Genomic DNA, 19,044 nt, shown 5'->3' on the forward strand with positions numbered 1-19,044 from the left:
CTTGGAGGTATTACTGACACTGCCTGGGTCATGATTAGGTTTGCTTATCAGAAAGGAGCATATATTTAGAAGCCTCCTCACATTAAAAGTCACTTCCCTGTTCACCAAAGTTGCAGACAAAACAGACCAACAACACAGCTCTTAGGCACAGAGAATTCTAGCAGTGCTACAGGTGGAGCCAGTGACTCATCCAAGAAGGCTTTTCCATGTGCTCATCACTTACTCTCACACCATCACAGTGCTGTGCGCAGCTTTTACCACAGGCATCTTTAATTTTTAAATATTGCTTCTTTTTACTCCATGATTCCAGTACAACCTTGGACTTGAAGAGGAATGTCATGTAGTGTTCCAGTTCCATCTGATCAGCCATCACTGATGTGTGCAGTGGCAGGGAACTGAACTAAGAGGTAACTTAAAGGCAAAGCAGGATCACGAATTCCACCCTCTAACCCCAGCCATGCCCATCATCCTTGCCCTCCCTTCCTTCCTCTCTAAATATGGCTGCAGAAACATTTATTTAACTGTTTTTAAACTTTCAGAAGTCTTTTACCTGTCAACCTGGTCTTTTCTACGGTAGTTTCAGTTGTCCCAGGAGAGTTCTTAATAGTCACCACTGGAATTTTTTCAGTTCTGGGTAATTGCAGCTGAAATACTACTCCATTAATAGTAATGGAGTAATAGTAATTAGTAATAACTAATACTTTTCCATTAATATGTAAGTCATTTTCATGCTACAATTTAAAGACAAGATGCACAGCAGCAGTACCAGCCAGATCCTTACTGGCTCACTCCACAGCATCTCACTGCCCATCACTCACCTTTCATATAGTGCAGGAGGTGGCCACCAATGACAGAACATCAATAACTGACATTTCTCTTCAGCTCTTGAACACATGGATGGCACTCTACCCATTTTCTACTGGCAACATTTTTTAAAAGGATAAATACTTAGTTTACTTTATAGGTAAAAACAATCCCATTAATTCTCAGGGCTGTAAGGAATATGCCTTCTATTCATGAGAATCTTCATCAAAATAATTGTAAAACCAAACATGTTTCAGGAAGTTTTTTATTTCATGGTAAAAACAAAAGTTTGTTCTTCAAAACAGGTGCCTAATTCCAGATGTCATTAGCTCTTCAAATTAGATACAGTGCCATTTTTTCCATTTAAGAAAAAAAATAATGCTGTAAGGAAGATTTTTCTACTAAGATTTTTTCCTCAATGCTAAGTTTCACAGTTCGCTCTCGGAAGGACTGCTGAAAACAATTACTTAAATACAGTTTTTTCTTAAGTTGAACTTTTTCTGTGGTTGAATATAGCTTTCATATTACATAGTTCCACTTCTGATGAGAAATTAGTCATCCTCTTTTTTCATAACACAGTTTCTAACTTCCCCAAGTACACCATGCACAGCACACCAAGCCAGCAGTCCTTTAAAACTGCATCAAAACCCAACTCCTTCCCCTTTGAAAGCTGCAGCTCTTCCTGCCACTTCTGCAAATGAGGCTGAGTTGAAGTTACGCCCAAGCAAGTTACCAGCCTGACAAGGCAACATGTAAACAAAGTCATTTCAAAATGCTGTTACAGCAAATTTTCTTTCATAGATAACTTACATCTACGTTCTACTAGTTCTGTGAACAGAAGCTATTCAGAGCCAGCTCTATTTATAGTCATAATGCACTTTTCAAAATAGATTCATTAGACAAATGGTCACTTCACCTAACAGGACATCAGACTGCTGAAAGGAGCCTTTGACACATGCATGGTCCCTATAAAACAATAAATAAATATCTCAAAACAAATGCTTGCTGAGCACCTGTAACTACAAATACACAACATACAAGAGCAGCTAAAGCTGTTTGAAAGTTTATTCAACTACAACACTGACTTGCACTAACAAGACACCAATAAGATACTTTCTTCTTCAGCAGAGCCCACTTATGAACTAGACAACTTCAAACTAAGGTTTCCTAACATGCTGTTTTCTGTTGGAGACCTACTACACACACATAGATATGACCTACAAAATTGACAAAGGCTACAAGCACAATTTTTAATCCACAGTTGGACAATATTTAGATTTGTTCCTGTCTTGAAACATAATCACTTCATCTTCTAAAGAAATTACACAGTAATTAGAAAGCAGCAGTGATGCATAGGACTGCTTAAACACTTGTCCAGGATGGGTCAGTACTAAACCCAGAAACATTAGTAAATGCTGCTCTGTTTGTAGAAGGGTAAGGCTTAACCAAACAGGTGTTGTACTCACTAATCACTGCGCTGTCCAGCCCTACTGTATGTGGGGAGGAGGGGAGAATCCATCTTTAGTTAATACACGTAATTGGGCAAAAGATGTTAGCCTTACAAAATACTATCTCCACCAACAGAAAACAGATTAAGAGATTGCAGAAAGTAGAAAAATGCCAATTTAGAAATCAGCAAAAACCACTAAGCTTAAAAACTTTACAGACTAAACTAACTTACAGTAAGTCAATTTCCATGATGATCGTATGAATGTTCAACTCGTACTTTAAGCATTGGGGCTCTGCTGAAACATTTCCACTGTGAATATTTTTTTCCATACATCCTTTTGTTACCTTCAAAAAGTTTGTTTCATAGACTGCATTGCCTTTAAAAGGTATAGAAACCAGCCAGTGTTTAGTAGAAACAAAAATTAAAAAAAAAAACAAACCGCACCTCAGACACAGTTCTGTTAATACAGTATCTGCTACTGTTTCTAATACTATCTTAATAATTCTGTTCTTCAGTTTCCCAGCAATTCAGAACAGATTATTTTTTCTTCCCTAAGAAAGAAATTCAGTGTGCAGAATTACTGCCAGTGTCAGCAACACCAGGGGCTGTCAGAGCCTGGCTATCAGATAAACCGCAGGTGCCCCACACTCCTCACCATCCTGTGGATTTTCTGAAATTTAAAGTCAAAAATTTTAAGACTTATATGTGACTGAATAAAATGCACATGCAGATACTAAACAAAGAGACACAGAAGGAGAACATGTAATATAATGTAAACATGCTGAACTAGATGAAAGTTATTTCCAAACAGCTCTTGGTCACAAAAGCGTTTGTGTAACACACGGTATTTCTGCAGAGAAGGCACGGATGATAAAATGACCAGATACTGTGCAACATGGGTCTTTCTCCAAAGGGGCTCAGCACAGTTGTCATATGATACATTTGAGTTCATTTGCGTTCCTCTTCCCATTATTCAGCTCTCTTCTGTGAATCTGTTCAGCATTAGAAGCAGGATATGCAGTGCCCACGGTATCACTGCACATGCCTGGCCAAACACAATACTGAAAAGCAGTGTCAAAAAAATGAGGCAATGGAATGTTTTAACATGGTAATGAGTTCCACAGTGCATCCACACATGTTGTTACTGGAGCTGTTAAGACTCCCACAGTGCAGGTAAGGAAAGAAGCTGACTGAAAATGCTTCATGGCAATTCCAGGTAAGTCCTCAAATTATTTCAGGAAAAGGTAGTCTTTTTCAGACTGATTGTTGTGTGTCTTCTAGGAAGTTTTCAGAACTCTTCTGTGTTAAAAAAAATTATCTTGAGATGTAGAAGAGATAGGAACAGTACATACATGTTTGTAGAATAAAGTCCTTCACACAAGGAGGGAAATTCTAAGTCTTCACAGAAGGGAGACAGTTCTAAGTCTATTTTGATTAACTTCATCATAGCCTCAGTTCAGTCCCATACCTTGGAATTTGGCTGTCTCAGTGCAAACAAAGTAAGTCCTCAGTTCTCCCTTGCCTTTGACATTAATGAGTCCCCTGCATTCACATGAGTATCCCAACTCCTGTAGTATTTTGCTTGTTTCTTCTGTGACCTTTGTGTGAAAAGAATTAGAAACTATTGTGAAATTGCTCTGATTATTCACATTAAAAAAAAAAAAAAATCCACAACCAATTAGAAATCATTCCTTAGACATTCCAAGGCTCATAGGTTTACCTGGATTTTCCCAAGTTCCCCCGTGCTCTCCATCCGGCTGGCAACATTAACAGTGTTGCCCCAGATATCGTACTGAGGTTTCCGGGCACCAATCACACCAGCAATCACAGGGCCATGATTGATCCCTGCACAAACAAAAGCAAGTGTCATCACTGAGGTAGAAAGTGGTGTGACATACAGCTACATCATTATTAGATGTAGCTCCAGGGTCAAAAAAAATCCAACCCAAAACTTAACTCTGCGAGACATTTCTGGCAGTCGGTATCAGCACTGTTCTATAAATAGTTGTACTCAGGCTCCGGAGATGTGAAGTGACTCACTCCTTGTAAAATGGGAAGTGTGAGAAGGAGCTGGGGCACAATTTGTGGCAAAGCAAAATTCTTCCTTTTCTACTTTTGTTACATAGAAATAAACATTTGTATAATGGCAATACTGTCCTTAGTCAACAGTCACTAACAGGGTACTTCACTCTTCATCCGTACCTTTCATTTCCTCCAAACTCATCCAGCTGCAGTCTTCCTACTGCTCCCTCCAGTGATGAGAAAAGCCCATCTGTGGAGGAGCTTGGCATATTTGAAAAGCTGAGCAGGCAGTACTACCTTCTGGCACCCAGCACTTGACCTATGTGATCCTATCTCATGTCCCACTGTGCTGGGCTGCAGAGCTCACGATCCTCACGGACGGAACCTACCGACGCGCAGGCGGAAGTTGTTGAAGGAATGTCGGTTGATGCCATCCAGTTTACTCATCAAGGCAATTCCATATTCCACCATAATCCCAATGTGGGCATGCTGTCTCTCCCTGTCCTGTGCAAGTCATAACACATGTTAATGATCGAATTACCACACAGAAGGCTGTCTCAGGCTACAATTCCAAAGCAGCACTAGTAGTGACCAGAGTATGTACTTATAAGGAGGAGACCATTCATCCTTCTAACTGCAGAGTTGCACAGTGCAACAAACATTCAAAATGCCTTTTTAAAACTACAATAAATTCAGCTGGAATGGCTATGAGGCAACAAGTATGACATGATTAAATTTTATAAAACATTGCTATCTGTTCTTTAGGATTTTGGCTTTAATTTTACATGTTTTGGGTATATTATTACATATGTTTTAACATCATATACAAATTTCCTAGAGTGGAAGTGAGCCCAAGTACAGAATTTGGTTTTACTTCTAATGGGTGACAAACAGTTTCAGACCTAACATGGCATTTGAGGATTCTCTTTTTGTGCCAGTTATCAGGGATCACAAAAAGTTTGCTGTCCAGTTGGTGGCCTTTTCTTTGGCTGCCATTCTTTGCCTCCCCTATTATTAGAGCTACTCTGCTATGCATTTAGAGATGTTAAGTTACTGGAATCAAAGATGCAAGGTGTCAAAATTATCCTGGGGTTACAAACTTAATACCTCCTTTGGGAAAAAAAATGGAACTAAAATATAAACAGTGAGTTCTACGGGAGACAATATACTTTTATCATCTTTTTCCCCATTTCAGGAGGTCACTTTTGGTGATTTACTTTGTCTTTTGTATCACATTACATTTTTTTACTTTGAAACACAGCTAAGTACCCACAGAATACTGAAGGCAGCTTTCAGAGACAACGTACCTGGTTGTTCTCCTGGCCTGGTGTAACACTGAGACCAGCTGCTGCCATGTAAGTGCTTCCAATCGTTTTTATTTTTTCAACACCACTAAATTTAGGTTTTAGCAAGAGCTGTTTGAACGGAAAGAAAATAAAAACTTGAAACTTTAATACCATATTTCAGTGTAGTATTTATCCAGAAATCTTATACTCTCTACAATAAACATTAAACATCTCTAGAAACACTGTCACTGACATGAAGGTTAGATAAAGTACTGAAGATTGTTTTCACAGTTTTTCTTTACCCTGCTCACAGGAGAAATAGAATCACTGAAGTACTGAAATAAAGTCCTTAAATTCTGGACTTTCAAACTATACTTCTAAAGGATTAGATGTTGTACTTGAAAATCCCTGCCAGATAGGAACATATCCTTCAAGATTGCAGGGCTGAAGTCAGAATATTAGTTCAGTGTAAAAATGTTTTTTCCTCCTCTAATGCTGACAGGTCTAGTGAAACATTTGTTTTGCAGCAAATATGTAATCCAGTGCATTTTGAGCTTAATTACCTCATCAAAGTCAGCAATGATTTCATTTAACAGCCGCAAGCATTCCAGGCCTTCTTTATTGACATCACATTCTGTGTAAAACACTTTAAAATCTGGTACTGATGCAAACATGACACAGACACAGTCATAGGATTGATGGTACCAGTCCTACAGGAAAACAATATATCCACACATTGTCAGCACTCAGATCCCACCCCAGGTATTCCAACCCATGACAATTGTTTCTAATCAGTAATCAAATTACAGTTTCCCTATGAAGTCAATCACAGCACTTTACAGTGGGCATCTCTTATTTTTATCAGAAACATTAACAAAGTTGTATTTGCCTAAGGAAAAGTCAATACCTTAAAGATATCTTAAAGATTCTCATCTATTTGGACATTGCCAGCCTCCTGACACACAGCAATATTCACTCTGATGACATGCTGGCAGAATAAGATGAGATGTTGAAAAAAAAATCCTTATCAATGAACTTGTCACTGGGGTTGCTACCAAGCAGATACTGTTAGTTCCTCAACTCACTTCTCTAAAAACTAAGACATATCCTCTCTGATAAAATATGGTCTTTGGAAAGCAGTAAATCCTTTTTCAACGTTTGCCAAACTTAAACAGTGTCCCGAAGCCAAACCACCAATTCTGCAAACAGATTTCAGGGGCTGCCATGAACAGCCTTGCAATTTTTTTTGAGGCTCTCTGGTTAGCAGCTTCTTGGGTTTACAAAAGGTCTTGGGATACAAACAGGCTTCTGTGGGCTTGTTCACATGACATGTTATGTCACAGAGGTCCAATTTACTGTCCTTCACAGAGCAGAGACTCAACATACCTCGTTTCGTTTTTCACCAATGAAATACGCAGCAACATGTGCTGGAAGTACATTTTCCAGCAAAAGCCTGTTAACGTTCTCCATAGTTTCAAACTGTTCATGTTCTTTTTTAAACTTATTCTTCCACAGACAATCCAGTCGACAGTAATAGTCAATCTGCAAAGAGACCAAATATGATAAATTAAGTCCGTAAAATAGCTCACTGAAAAATATTAGTCAATTTTTTCAAAAAGCCTGTATAAAACATATATTTAAAAAAGCATATATAAAAAGAAATAGAGTTTCTTTAAGGCCTTTTGAGCCTATATAGTTGTGAAAAGATGTGCTTTGAGAACAAAGATCAGAAAAATATGAAGCAGTCAGTAAGACCAAATGCCACTTTGTACCATCAAGTGCATTTACCAAAATGACACATTAATACTCTGGTGATTATTTTTATCTTGAATTGCTGCCCTGATTTAGAATGAAAATTGGCGTATAAATACAGATAGATCCAAACTGGAACAATCAGGAAGTTCTAACTTCTGTAATGCAAACATGTTTTTACATTCAATAACATACAAAGTTATTGAATGTTCCCATCCTTTCACATTAACAAATTCTGGATTACCTATAACTTATTCCAAGTAAGTACATTATCTACAACCAAGACCAGAATATTAAAATAAGATGAAAATATACGCTAATTCAGAGCACAATTTCATGGAACAGCACTTCTGCATTTTATTTAAATCAACTTGTTGCAAGCAAAAGAACTAAGCAATGGTGTGTTAAATACATACCTGTTTTGCAAGTAAAACGAGGGTGATGTAGAACAGAACCAGATATAAATTAGTCATTATTCTCGGCTCTTTGATGAAAAGCCTGAAAACAAGAAAGCAATACAAAGTTATCTGTATCCTTTTAATTTACATGATTAAGGGTAAGGGAAGGGGGTGTCTGTTCAGACACAAACCACAATGTCACTGTTCATTTGTGCCAGTGGCTGCCAGTGGTCCTCTCCTAACAAGGAGAAAGGATTATCAGTCAGCACATGGGCTGCATTTCATATAAGGACACACTGGGTGCTGAAACCTTGTTAAGTAGCTGTTGAAGTGAGATGTTCAAGTAAACATGATTTTATCTTAATGGAGCCATCTTAATTTCCAACAGACTTGAGTTTCAGCTTCCACCCCACCTCACAAAAACACAGCCAACAAAACCTTAAAGGAGGAAAAGAAACTTTCTTATTTGTGGAAGGAAAGACAATCATACCTGTATCTGAGACACCACTCATATTTTATAGTAAGATCAGTCTTAGCCATCTATTAATTTTTACAAATGCAAACTAAATTCTCGTCATACGAATAATTAAGAGGCTAAATTAAGAGCTCACTCAGGCTTTTTTAAGGTGTGCTGACAGCTCACAGCCTCTGCAAAATAAACTTATTCCAATCTTCAGAGGAATCTGAGAAAGACTTACAAATGAACAGCAAAACCTTTGCATATGATTTCTCTTAAGTATTTTCAGTTTCTTTAATTAGATCAGGTAGATTGCTGTTACTTTTCAAAATACACACATTTAGTAAGGTAAGTACATGAAGTTCACTATTCTATTGACTTGCAAGGTCTCACAAGAACAGCTTGAGCATTGGACTTTTAGCAAAACTTTTCTTCACAGCTTATCAGAAGATCAGTCTTATTATGAGATTAATAAGAATCCCTAATCTTTAAAGTAAGATAAGGATTCCAGGGATCTCAGAAGCCACATTACAGATATTTTTCAGAAAACACACACTTTGTTTAAAAAAAAAAAAAAAAAGTGATATTGTCTAATATGATTTCCCTGTCATTAACTTTACAGAAAGGTTTGCAATGTTTGACTTACATGATTTTGGTATTGCAATATTCCAGTAGGTGTACAAAACTCTAACACCTCCTTTAATGAAATATTAAATAAGAACTTTCCCACTGCACCTGGTGCTGTTGCCATAGAAGCTCAAGTTTCTCTGCTGAGGGGTGTTAAAAAGGATGAGGTAGACAGTGACAGCAATGGACAGGAGGAGAACTTTGAGTTCGAAGCTCATTTGAAGAAATACCGAGCAAGCGATGAACCCCAATATACAGCAGTAAGCATAATACTGTAAAAGAAGAATTTAAAGAGCAGTTGCATTATTCAGACTTTATGCCTAAGACATGTTCAAACCATAGCAAATACTCTGAGTTCACGGTCACTGTAATTTAAACACAAGAAATTAGGTCACTTGCTAAATACACTAAATACACTTCTTTTTAATGGCACTAAAAGGCTGAAATTAATATTTTTTTTTTAGTTTAGTTTTTTTAATTTTTCAAGGGTAAACAAAATGATTTAAACAAAAAACATCACACTAACATAAGCAAGTAATGCCAGATAAAAACTGAAGTGTGTTGAGAATCTATCTTCTGAAGTCTATTAATTTAAGCAATTACTTATTTAAGGTTCAAGACAGTGAATCAGCTCTGAACCAGGAACTTCAGCCTTCTAATCCTATTTTGAATGTGTTCTCCCACTGTAACCTTAAGCAGATACCTCATTCCCATCTCCCCTCCTTGTAAATGTGAAGACAGTGACCTGTTATCCAACCTTAGACACGGCTCCTTCATAAGAACTTTGATGCTAACAAGCATTATCAAGTGTTATCAAGCTAGGGCCATTATCCAGTGGAATTACTGAACACTTTTCCAGAGGAATCCCAGTTCAGGTGTGGTGTCCCAGCTCAGAATGCAGCTGGCAGCACTGAACGTGTCGGGTGGTACAAAGCATGTGGCGCAGACGGGGTTGGTGCCTGCGTCCCTGCAGCTGCAGGCACGGGTGTGAGCTGCTGAGCTGGCACACTTCAGTCCACAGACTACTCCACAATTACCTCACCTTCTGCTCCTCGAGAATTCATTCCTCTTTATGCACAAAGCACAGTTTTCCCACATATAACAGCACAGACCTACCACGGAATTGTGAGATTCTTGGCTAAGCGGTTTGTGCTGACGTCAACGAAGCCAGAACTCATAATCAGGGCCCATATGAAACAAATTGTACCAACTCTGTCATCCTGAAGGCATTGAGTGTAACCTCCAAAAGGTAACAAACACTCACCTGGAAGTCAAACCTCTGAAAAAGAAACCACTACATAGAGAACACCAACACAGCTCTGTCAGCCACAAACTCTTTCACTCTATCAAGACGCTTTGCTGGGACACTTGCAAGTACAGTTCTCACCTTTCAGACTCGAACATCATCATTCTGTTCTACTGCTTTTTCCTTAGATTTTTTTAAGCCTTTTAAGTCTGAAGTTTACAAAAACTACAAAGCCATATTTTATTCAGCACAGCAACAGCAGCTGAACAATACTGATTTCATGAAGAACTTTTCTGCTGTCAGTTACCTAAAAGAACTGCCTTTCATACAGCAACAGAACTTGCCACTTGTAAGTAAATATACACAGTACTAAAAAATATGGCTTTTAAAGTAACATGTAAACTACTTACAGTTTCCTCAATGCAGGACTGAGTTGTGTTTCCAAAAGGCTGATTTACAGACATGCAAAAACAAAAAATTACAGGATGAGCACAGTGTGCATTTTATATGTACTTGTCAGAAGCACCATAAGAAGGGTCCTCACGCAATCTGCTGTACATCATATAAAAACATGCGCATTATCTAAGGGGTGGCCAGGTGATACAGGAGCATCACAAACATTTGCATGATCTCAAAACAGAATGCTACTTTGGAATTAAAGAGATAAAAGGGGGAATCCTCAGAAATAATTCTTCAGTGTCACTAGGAAGTGCTGAATTTAGCCTTGCAGAAATGCTGGAGAACACCTTTCAAATGTGTTGAAAGACTAAAATAAGACAAGACTTCAGTTTATTACATGAGTACTCCAGACTTTTGAGAATCCCCAAAGGATGCGCTGGAAAACCATAGTTAATGATAGAAAATATCCTTCAAAACTGCCTTTGTGGCATAACTAAGGTTTTGTATTCAACAATTTTTTAAAAAAATCTATTTTTATAAAAACATGAAAATACATCAAAATGTTGCCATTCATCTATATTATAGGAGTTGGAATTCAATGATCCTTGTGGATCTCTTCCAACTCAGGATTTTCTATGATTCTACACCTACCAGCCAAGACTCATTTAATTTTAATCTTAGAAATTAAGACAGTACTCTACTCACGTAGGTGGTAGCACACAGGTCATTTGATCCAGTAAAGTTTGCAGGTTTGTTCTTTTCAGTAGTCTTGATTTATGGGGGGGGGGGGAAAAAAAGGAAAGACATCAACAAAACAACTGTACAAACTTGTTAGCAGGTAGTCACTGATTTTGAGTTTTTTCTCCATATTATACAGAGTCCTGATCTGGTTGCCTTTTCAGGGCTACTGAATAGATGTTGAAATACAATGGTATCCCATGTAGTTGTATTAAATATGTGCACACACAAGGTGCAAGAAGGCTAAAATTTACCAATTCAGGGTGAAGTTTTACATCATGGTTGGGTTAATCTAGCAGCTATCTGGCACAAATGCGGTTTTGTCTCACCCCCCAGTTTCACAGCTGCTGTTCCTGTTTTCTTTTAAGCTGTCTCTGGTGGTGTTCACATGACACCACTGTGAGTCAATTCAAGGACCCAAGCCAGCAGGAAGAACACCCTACAAAAGAAAATTAAGCATTTTCTGCAGTATTGCTTAAAAGAGAGCCAAGCTGTGTTCTTCTCTCCCTTATTCACATTACTACCAGTGAGTGCAAACACCACCGTGAACTGCTTAAAGTGCCACCTGCCACAGCCAAACATTCAAAGACACATTAAAATAAAAAAGGAAGACCATCTTAGTGATGAGGGTTACAATCAAGAGTTATTATAAATGCCATCTTGAAAGCAAGAAAAGGTGGTGTAAACTAGAACTCAAGTCTATCACATGTACTTCCAGTTCTAGAAGTTGAAAGGCTTTACATGACCTCATGCATTAAGTGTAAGCATCATGCTCTGCGTGAATCAAAAGCAGCAAAAAGCTGATACTTGATGAAAAGGAAGTTTCTCAAACTGTGGATGTTACAATAAGTCACAGAATAATGTGATTACTTACCAAATTAAAAATGGCTATAATCAGCAAGGCAGCTATAGTGATGACTGCTAAAGGAAGCCTAAGTAAAGGCATTGTTTCCACCTTTTCTGAGACAGCACAAAGATGGCGCAGGAAAGGCCACTGGTCTGAGCAGCACTTCTGTAAATAACATTAATTTGTTTCAGTAACACAAATAACACTTTGATACGTGGGAAGAAATATTTCTAAATATTTTTTCTCTCCATGAGAATGTCAAAAGTCTTCACTGGAGCCCTGTTTTGAAGCTCTGAATCCAGTCATTCAGAGTCAATGTCTAACATGTTTCCCCAACACAAACCAAAAAAACGCTTCCTTACTTCAAAGAGGTTGGGTGCTAAAATTTCCTGAATTTGTGCTTTAAAAATAGAGAATTATGACCTGATTGAAAGTTCTAGACAAAAGTTAATAAATACACAGTGACAATTTATGTTGTATTTTTTTAGTTATAGAGCTATAATGTTATATTTGGAACACCCATTTTCAGATGACCAAATCAAAAACAATCATGGACAGTCCCATTCTTGCCATCCTTATATCCTTCCATTGATGCTAAAGAGAAAAACATCCAGTAAAGAAAATACTTTTAATGATTGCAAGCATTATTCAAGGATGTTACACCAAAACACTCCCAGCATAAAATTCAAGTCTGATGTAACTGCAGTCTTGGAATTTTCTTTTTTTTCTCCATACATTTTTACATATGTAGAAACCATATGTGCATGTACATACACACACCTTTCTCTCTACTTAGACAGATATGCAAAAATCCATCCATATACATATAAAAAACCACGATACATACATAAAATCCATGCACTTATCTAACCATATTTTTAAAAGAATCATAAATATTTATCCCCTGCAATTTTATCTTTTTTTTTGCTTTCTCCTTTGCACAGGTTGAACCTGGCTCTCTAAGAGACCATTTCTTTCTGTGGTAGTTTTCCTGGGAGACCTCCATCACCCCAGCAGGATGGTGCAACAGGATGGTGGTGGTATGTTCTCAGCAGCACTTCAGAATTCCCTCCTACCCTTGGTCTAGCACAGCACAGATTTGACAAGTGTAAGGAACTCTCTAAAATCCCTTCCCTCTTGAACTGCAGAAGGACCTTTCTTACTTTATACTCTTGAACTCTATGTCTCTTTGGGCTATGTCTCCATATATTTTTAAACAGTAATGGCATATATTTAATAATGCAAAGAAAAAGTAACTACAAATGCAAAGTGTCCTAGTTGATGTAATGGTGAATTTGGAATTCTAACAGCTATTAAATTGTTGCCAATAAATTATTCACGTTTGTAATTTTCATTACACTTTATAAATTATTATGAAAACTAATCTCGGATTCAAACTGATTTTGATTTTAACACTGTTTCCAGTATAGAAAATATCAGTATTTACAAAAAAATTGCCATCATTGACAAACATAAAAATAATTTTTTAAAAAAACAACCCTACCTCCTCCCTCTTACCCATCTATTCTGACACCCAAATAATTCCAAATTACAGTGCAAATTTTCAGACATGAAAATGTATTTCAGGCAATGGAATCTTCTGGTAACCTGAGGTTCAAGACTCCTGTAACTCCTGTTGAAATTAACACCTTAATTCATCATCCTAAAAGATAGACCAAGTAGCTAAATTATATCCATCCTCTTTTGAAAACAGGAAACTTTCTAAAGATAAAACTTACCATACATTTCTCAGCAAAGCAGAGAAATAAAATAAGCACAATGATGACTGCAACAATTCCAAAGGAAATTCCCAGTTTTGCAGTTCTAGAGGAAAAGAAAACATTAAACACAGGAGGTTTAAATATCATTCTTCTTTTAATAGCATTAGATGATCAAAACATTACACAGGTTATTGTTGCACAATCACTACTTTAAGAGATTCTACCCCTGATGTCCCAAACCACTGCCCTGTGTATAAACCACAGGTAAACTGCACTGCAGCAGCCATGAGAAACAAACATGCCTTAAATTTCAGAATTATCAAGAATCCTCTTTCTCAGAGGTATGAGAAGAAGCTCAAAAGTTCCCTCCTTGTAGCCCTGAAGACAAAAGGAGCACTGAGCACAATTTAGCTACGTCCCATTTTCCTACTGCTCGAAGTGCTTACAGCCAACTATTCTCATAAAATACTATTTCTCACTTAACTGACCAGATCCCTGTGTGTACTAAGCAAACTAAATATTAAAGAAATATTTCTGTTTTATTTTCATACTGATATCAAGGCTCTTATGCCAACATGAATGCACTCCTTTATCAGAGGGTAAATTAATCCTAAGAGGTTTATGTTTCTTATCTATAAACCCTCAGGAACTCCAAAAAGTTCCATGCACACGAGTTTCACCTCAGCTATTGGTTAATTTTAACTATAGATAATTAAAATACCATCACTTACTTTGGCATGATAAGCATCTGTATCACAAATATACAGAGGAACACAAAACTGGCACATGCAAAGTAACTCTTCAGTTTTAGAATAGGAATGGTGCGATACTGAAACACAGACCAGGATAAATGTTCAGGATAATTCCAGGGTGGGGCTTTTTCAATTCTATTACATTTTTGTGATGACACACATATATAAGTTTATACTGTACTGTCAAAAATATACCTAGAACTAAAAGAGGAAAAAAAGAAAACTACCAAAAAAAAAGAAAAAAGAAAAAGAAAAAAAAAAAGAAAAAAGAAAAGCATTTGAAAACTTGACAAGGAAAACATCCCAGTCCAAAGGATAATTTCCAGCTGGCTGGAAATCCAGCAAGTGTGTAAATCAGCACTTCACAGATACCCACAGTCCAAATCCTTATCAAAAAAAGACATACAGAGAAGTAAGCCTAAAGTGTATATACACACCCACACCAGTAGCAGCAGTACAGTACACCACAGCACAGTAAATTAAAGAACAGTTATTCAAACAGAAAAAGCACGGTGTACCTGACAAATACCAGCATTATATCTACAGTGAAACAACCACAGAAAGCAAAGTATTTTCATTATGGATGTAAAATCCTTTTTTTTTTTTCTTCTTTAAATCTCATTATTTTTGTGAGTAGTAGTTTATATAGTAAAATTGCCAAGCTCCCACTAACACCCTTATGGCAAGAGTTTAACCATAGATTAGAGACAATCTCCATTAATCTACAGAATTCACATTCTCAAGGAAGCTCAAACGACTCATGCAATCTGCTTTCCACCAGTCACCAAAAACCTCTTCGGATGTGCAGTCACCTCCAGAACCCACTTTCAGAATGCAAACAGTCTCCAACACATTTTTATGCTGCTCTGAAGCACAAATCAAAGACCAAAAATGATTATTTTGCTCTTACCAACCTCTTTTTCAAGACCGGGTTCTGCAAAAATCAGTGAAAATCCGCAGAAGTCATCGGATTTGCCACACCAGGGACTGCATCCAGAGAGACACGTGTTACAAGGAGCACACAGCAGGCCAAGGACACAATGCAAAAGCATCACTGTGGTGGAGACTCCAGAGTGCACAGAGTGGGGGTGCCACTCTCCTACACACATTTGACATTCTGCAAGGTTTTTCTGTTTCACAGTGGGACACATGAGCGGTTATGTTTTTATGGAGCTGACAGGCAGATCCAGAGCCCTCATACACAGCAGCATCTGCCAGTTACATGAAAAATGTAACTCCAAACCTTCCCTAAGGTTTACAAATAGGAAAGTATAATAGTAGATGTTAGAGATGGTTCATAGCCTCCAAAAACTTCCCCTAAATAATATCAGGCCTCTATGAGGAACAGCTGAGGTACAGCCTTGACAGAACTTAGATAAAAGAAAGAGGGTTTTCTTCTCAAATTCGATGTTTTACATTTGATAGGAATTTAAATACTGTATTTTATATTAAAACAAAATAAAAACCCACCACCATTGCCAGTGTTTATCTGCTTTTAAATGCAAATTTCCTGTCAAATGCACTGCCTGCAGCTAACAGACCATTTGCCTTCAGTGAACCAGACACTAGAACAACTTTGTTATTATGTCCAAAACTGTGTTTTGACTTTAAACATAGTTTTTGTTCAGGACAACACCCCATTTCCTGACACTTCTTGTTTTAATAAAGAGAACACAAACATTAACTTTCTATCCCATCCTACACTGCAGTTCAGTTCATTACTTTGGAACAGTCATAAGAAACAAAGCAATGATTTTGCTGTTTCTCAGTACTACATCACAGTGAAAAGCTAGAAAAACCACTGGTTTCTTGCTGTAATAAAGCAGTAATACTCTCATATTCACATTAAAACCGAAAAGAAACTAAGTAAAAAACAAAGACCAAAAAAAAATGGCAAGACAAAAATCCTGGTAATATTTCATTTTTGATAAGTGTATTTTTTATATGGACTTAAATTGAAATGCAGGTTAATCTCAAAGAAAATATTTAGAAAAAAATAAAACACTTCATACTTAGTTGAACTGAGGCCCTCAATGGTTGACATCATTTCATCATAAATATCTTCCTCTATCCTTCCCTTCTGAGATGAATTTCTGAGAACAAAATGAAGTCTCTGTCACAAAAGCTATTCAGAAACAACTCATGGCTTTCTCAGCACATCAGTGGGGTAAGCTTCCAGGGAAAAACTAAACAAGAATGCTCCAAAACTGACAAGAAAATACATCGATGGGCACTTTAGTAGGCATTTCTCCAATTACTCAAAACGTGCATTTTTCAATACAATGTTTTGATAAACTGAGAGAATGATTCAGCTCCTTACTTAACTCAGTGCTACAGTACAATTGTAAGCATTTATACATACAGTGCCAATTCTTTATTACACTATAATGGCATATATTAATAATAATAAACAAAATATTGAAAAATATATATTTACTTGTAATACTTATATTTTCTGATAATATTATGTAAAACTGTTTATTTTGTGCTATAATATTACAAACTAGTCTGGCATCTGTGAGTAACTAAAAACTGAGATAGCACAAGCACGTAAATATACATATATATACAGTATATGAGCTGGTTTGGTCTGTTTTCCACTGCTACCTTCCCAACTCCCTTCCATCCTGCTGCAGCCCATGGAGCAAAACTGAACCTAAATGACTGAGGGGCCAGCAAGACAAGGAAGGAGGAAGCTCCTTTTACAGTCTGCTAACAATAACAACCATGAACTAAGAGAACTTTTAAAGGCCAAAGATTGAGCTTAACCTTTCTAACGCAGAAATACCACACACACAGCGATTAATCAACCAAAAGATCACATGCTTACAGCACACCGAACTGCAAGAGGAGCACAGGAGCACGTATTTAAAAAACAAAGGAGGTACTTGACAAACCTATCCGTTGTTCTCTGGCGCCCAGTGGAACACAAGGGTATTTCCTAAACAAAGTAAAGAAAATAAGTTTTACTATGATTGTAGCACGCTAGAGATTGGCAGAGTCTGAATATTGTTAAGTTCCGACAGAAAGAGGTGATGCCCAGATACCTTCTCAGTTCTCTGTACACATTTAACACCTAGAGTAACAGTAGACATTGAGCCACAAAAATCCTGTCAGATTCTGAGTTTCACACCACAGACAGCAGGAGCAGTTTGCAGTTGTAGGTTGACAATCGCTACTCGAGGCCTCACCTTTCTTTGCCTTCCTTGTGAACTCGAAGAGTCACTGCTCACACTCTCTCTGTGGTTCAGGTGGGCAAAGGGCCTGGCTGCTCCCCAGGACTCTAAATAACGTGTCATCCGAACAGATGCTCTCATCTTCAGCCCGTCGTTAACTCTTGTTTTAGGGAGGTGATTATTTGATATGCATTGTTTGGACTAACAGGAAAAACGAAAACACTCTCATTTAGAAAACAGAGTAGTTTAAGACTATACAATCTTGCTATTTAGTAGGACTCTAAACACATCAGCAACATGTCAGCCAATCTCAATTCCTTTATCTCATTTAATTAATGTGAGCTAAACCAAATCACAGTGTACACAATGAATTTGCTTCAGCTGCCTTTACAAGCCTTCACTTGCAACACAGCAGCAGTTAAACTTCCAGGTTTATTCAGGATGATGCAAGGGATCGCAGGATCTTAGGGACAGATAAAGTTTCCTTGCAGTCAGCACAACACCGGGGAAAAAGATTCCAGATTCCTGAGCAAGGGTGTATCAAAACAGTGGTTAGGAGAAGATCCCACAAATTACAGACTCCACATCAGATTATATCCCTATGTCATGGGTGCTGAGTCAGGCAGTACAGACGGGGTATACAGCAATATCCTTGCAGGGCTGCAAGGAAGCAAAAACTACAGGATAAACTGATACATCAGTGACCTGCTAGTCTCTAACATTTCACAAGCATCTTCAAGTTAGCAGAGACCTTTCTAATAGACTTAGATCCCCATTCTGAGAGTATGAGCTGTTTACATGAAGGGGGGGTGCACTGCTGAAAAAAGGAACAAAGATAAGATTCTTTCTAATTTAAAGATAGGAGTTCTTTCTAATTTAAAATGGCTCTATACTGGAAGTTTGTCATTTGCATTCTTTTTTCATTTGAAATACTTTACTTATCAACCACAAGCCGATTCAAAATAGCAATGCTCTAGGTGTTTGCAGTTACCAGGCTCTAAAGGAGCAAGCAACAGTTGCTACCTTTACACCCTGAAAAGAAGGTGAACTTTACTTTTAAGGTAGTGAGGAAGATATCAGAAGCCATTTTACAGGGAATATTTTATCTGAAATTGGTCACACAGTACAGGTATTCTTCCATTACTTCATCCCACCCTTGACCTGGACTTGTGAGACACACTCTTCAGGCAAATATATAGCCAAATATGTGTTTTTATTCTAAGCTGACCACATAAGGGGTTTCAGCATAACACTTATTACCTTCAAGCTAACAGGCATGTCATAAAACAGCAGGACATGCTTTCAGATCTGAACTCCCAAATCCAAGCTGACTTACAGCACACTTTAATTCTGTTCCTGAACGAAAATA

At 37.6% G+C, this 19,044-nt stretch overlaps 1 protein-coding gene across 4 annotated transcripts in view; it reads right to left on the bottom strand.

Moving 5' to 3' along the window:
• Nucleotides 1-861: 861 nt before the first annotated feature.
• Nucleotides 862-19,044, bottom strand: part of ADCY7 (adenylate cyclase 7) — a 61,781-nt gene continuing 43,598 nt past the window's right edge. For all 4 annotated transcript variants that reach the window (XM_027646777.1, XM_027646775.1, XM_027646776.1 and 1 more), the window contains 17 exons: nt 17,691-17,876; nt 17,397-17,440; nt 16,512-16,592; nt 15,414-15,486; nt 14,479-14,576; nt 13,766-13,850; nt 12,054-12,191; nt 11,147-11,209; nt 10,453-10,491; nt 8,905-9,068; nt 7,731-7,812; nt 6,949-7,104; nt 6,126-6,272; nt 5,584-5,691; nt 4,666-4,780; nt 3,975-4,099; nt 862-3,852 (listed from right to left, as the gene is read on the bottom strand). In XM_027646777.1, coding sequence (XP_027502578.1) covers nt 3,706-3,852; nt 3,975-4,099; nt 4,666-4,780; nt 5,584-5,691; nt 6,126-6,272; nt 6,949-7,104; nt 7,731-7,812; nt 8,905-9,068; nt 10,453-10,491; nt 11,147-11,209; nt 12,054-12,191; nt 13,766-13,850; nt 14,479-14,576; nt 15,414-15,486; nt 16,512-16,592; nt 17,397-17,440; nt 17,691-17,876 — 1,851 coding nt within the window. In that variant the 3' untranslated portion in view covers nt 862-3,705. The remainder of the gene's footprint in view (nt 3,853-3,974; nt 4,100-4,665; nt 4,781-5,583; nt 5,692-6,125; nt 6,273-6,948; nt 7,105-7,730; nt 7,813-8,904; nt 9,069-10,452; nt 10,492-11,146; nt 11,210-12,053; nt 12,192-13,765; nt 13,851-14,478; nt 14,577-15,413; nt 15,487-16,511; nt 16,593-17,396; nt 17,441-17,690; nt 17,877-19,044) is intronic.

This window comes from Corapipo altera, unplaced genomic scaffold, assembly GCF_003945725.1.
Source record: "Corapipo altera isolate COAL_440 unplaced genomic scaffold, ASM394572v1 62, whole genome shotgun sequence".
Lineage (NCBI taxonomy): Eukaryota > Metazoa > Chordata > Aves > Passeriformes > Pipridae > Corapipo > Corapipo altera.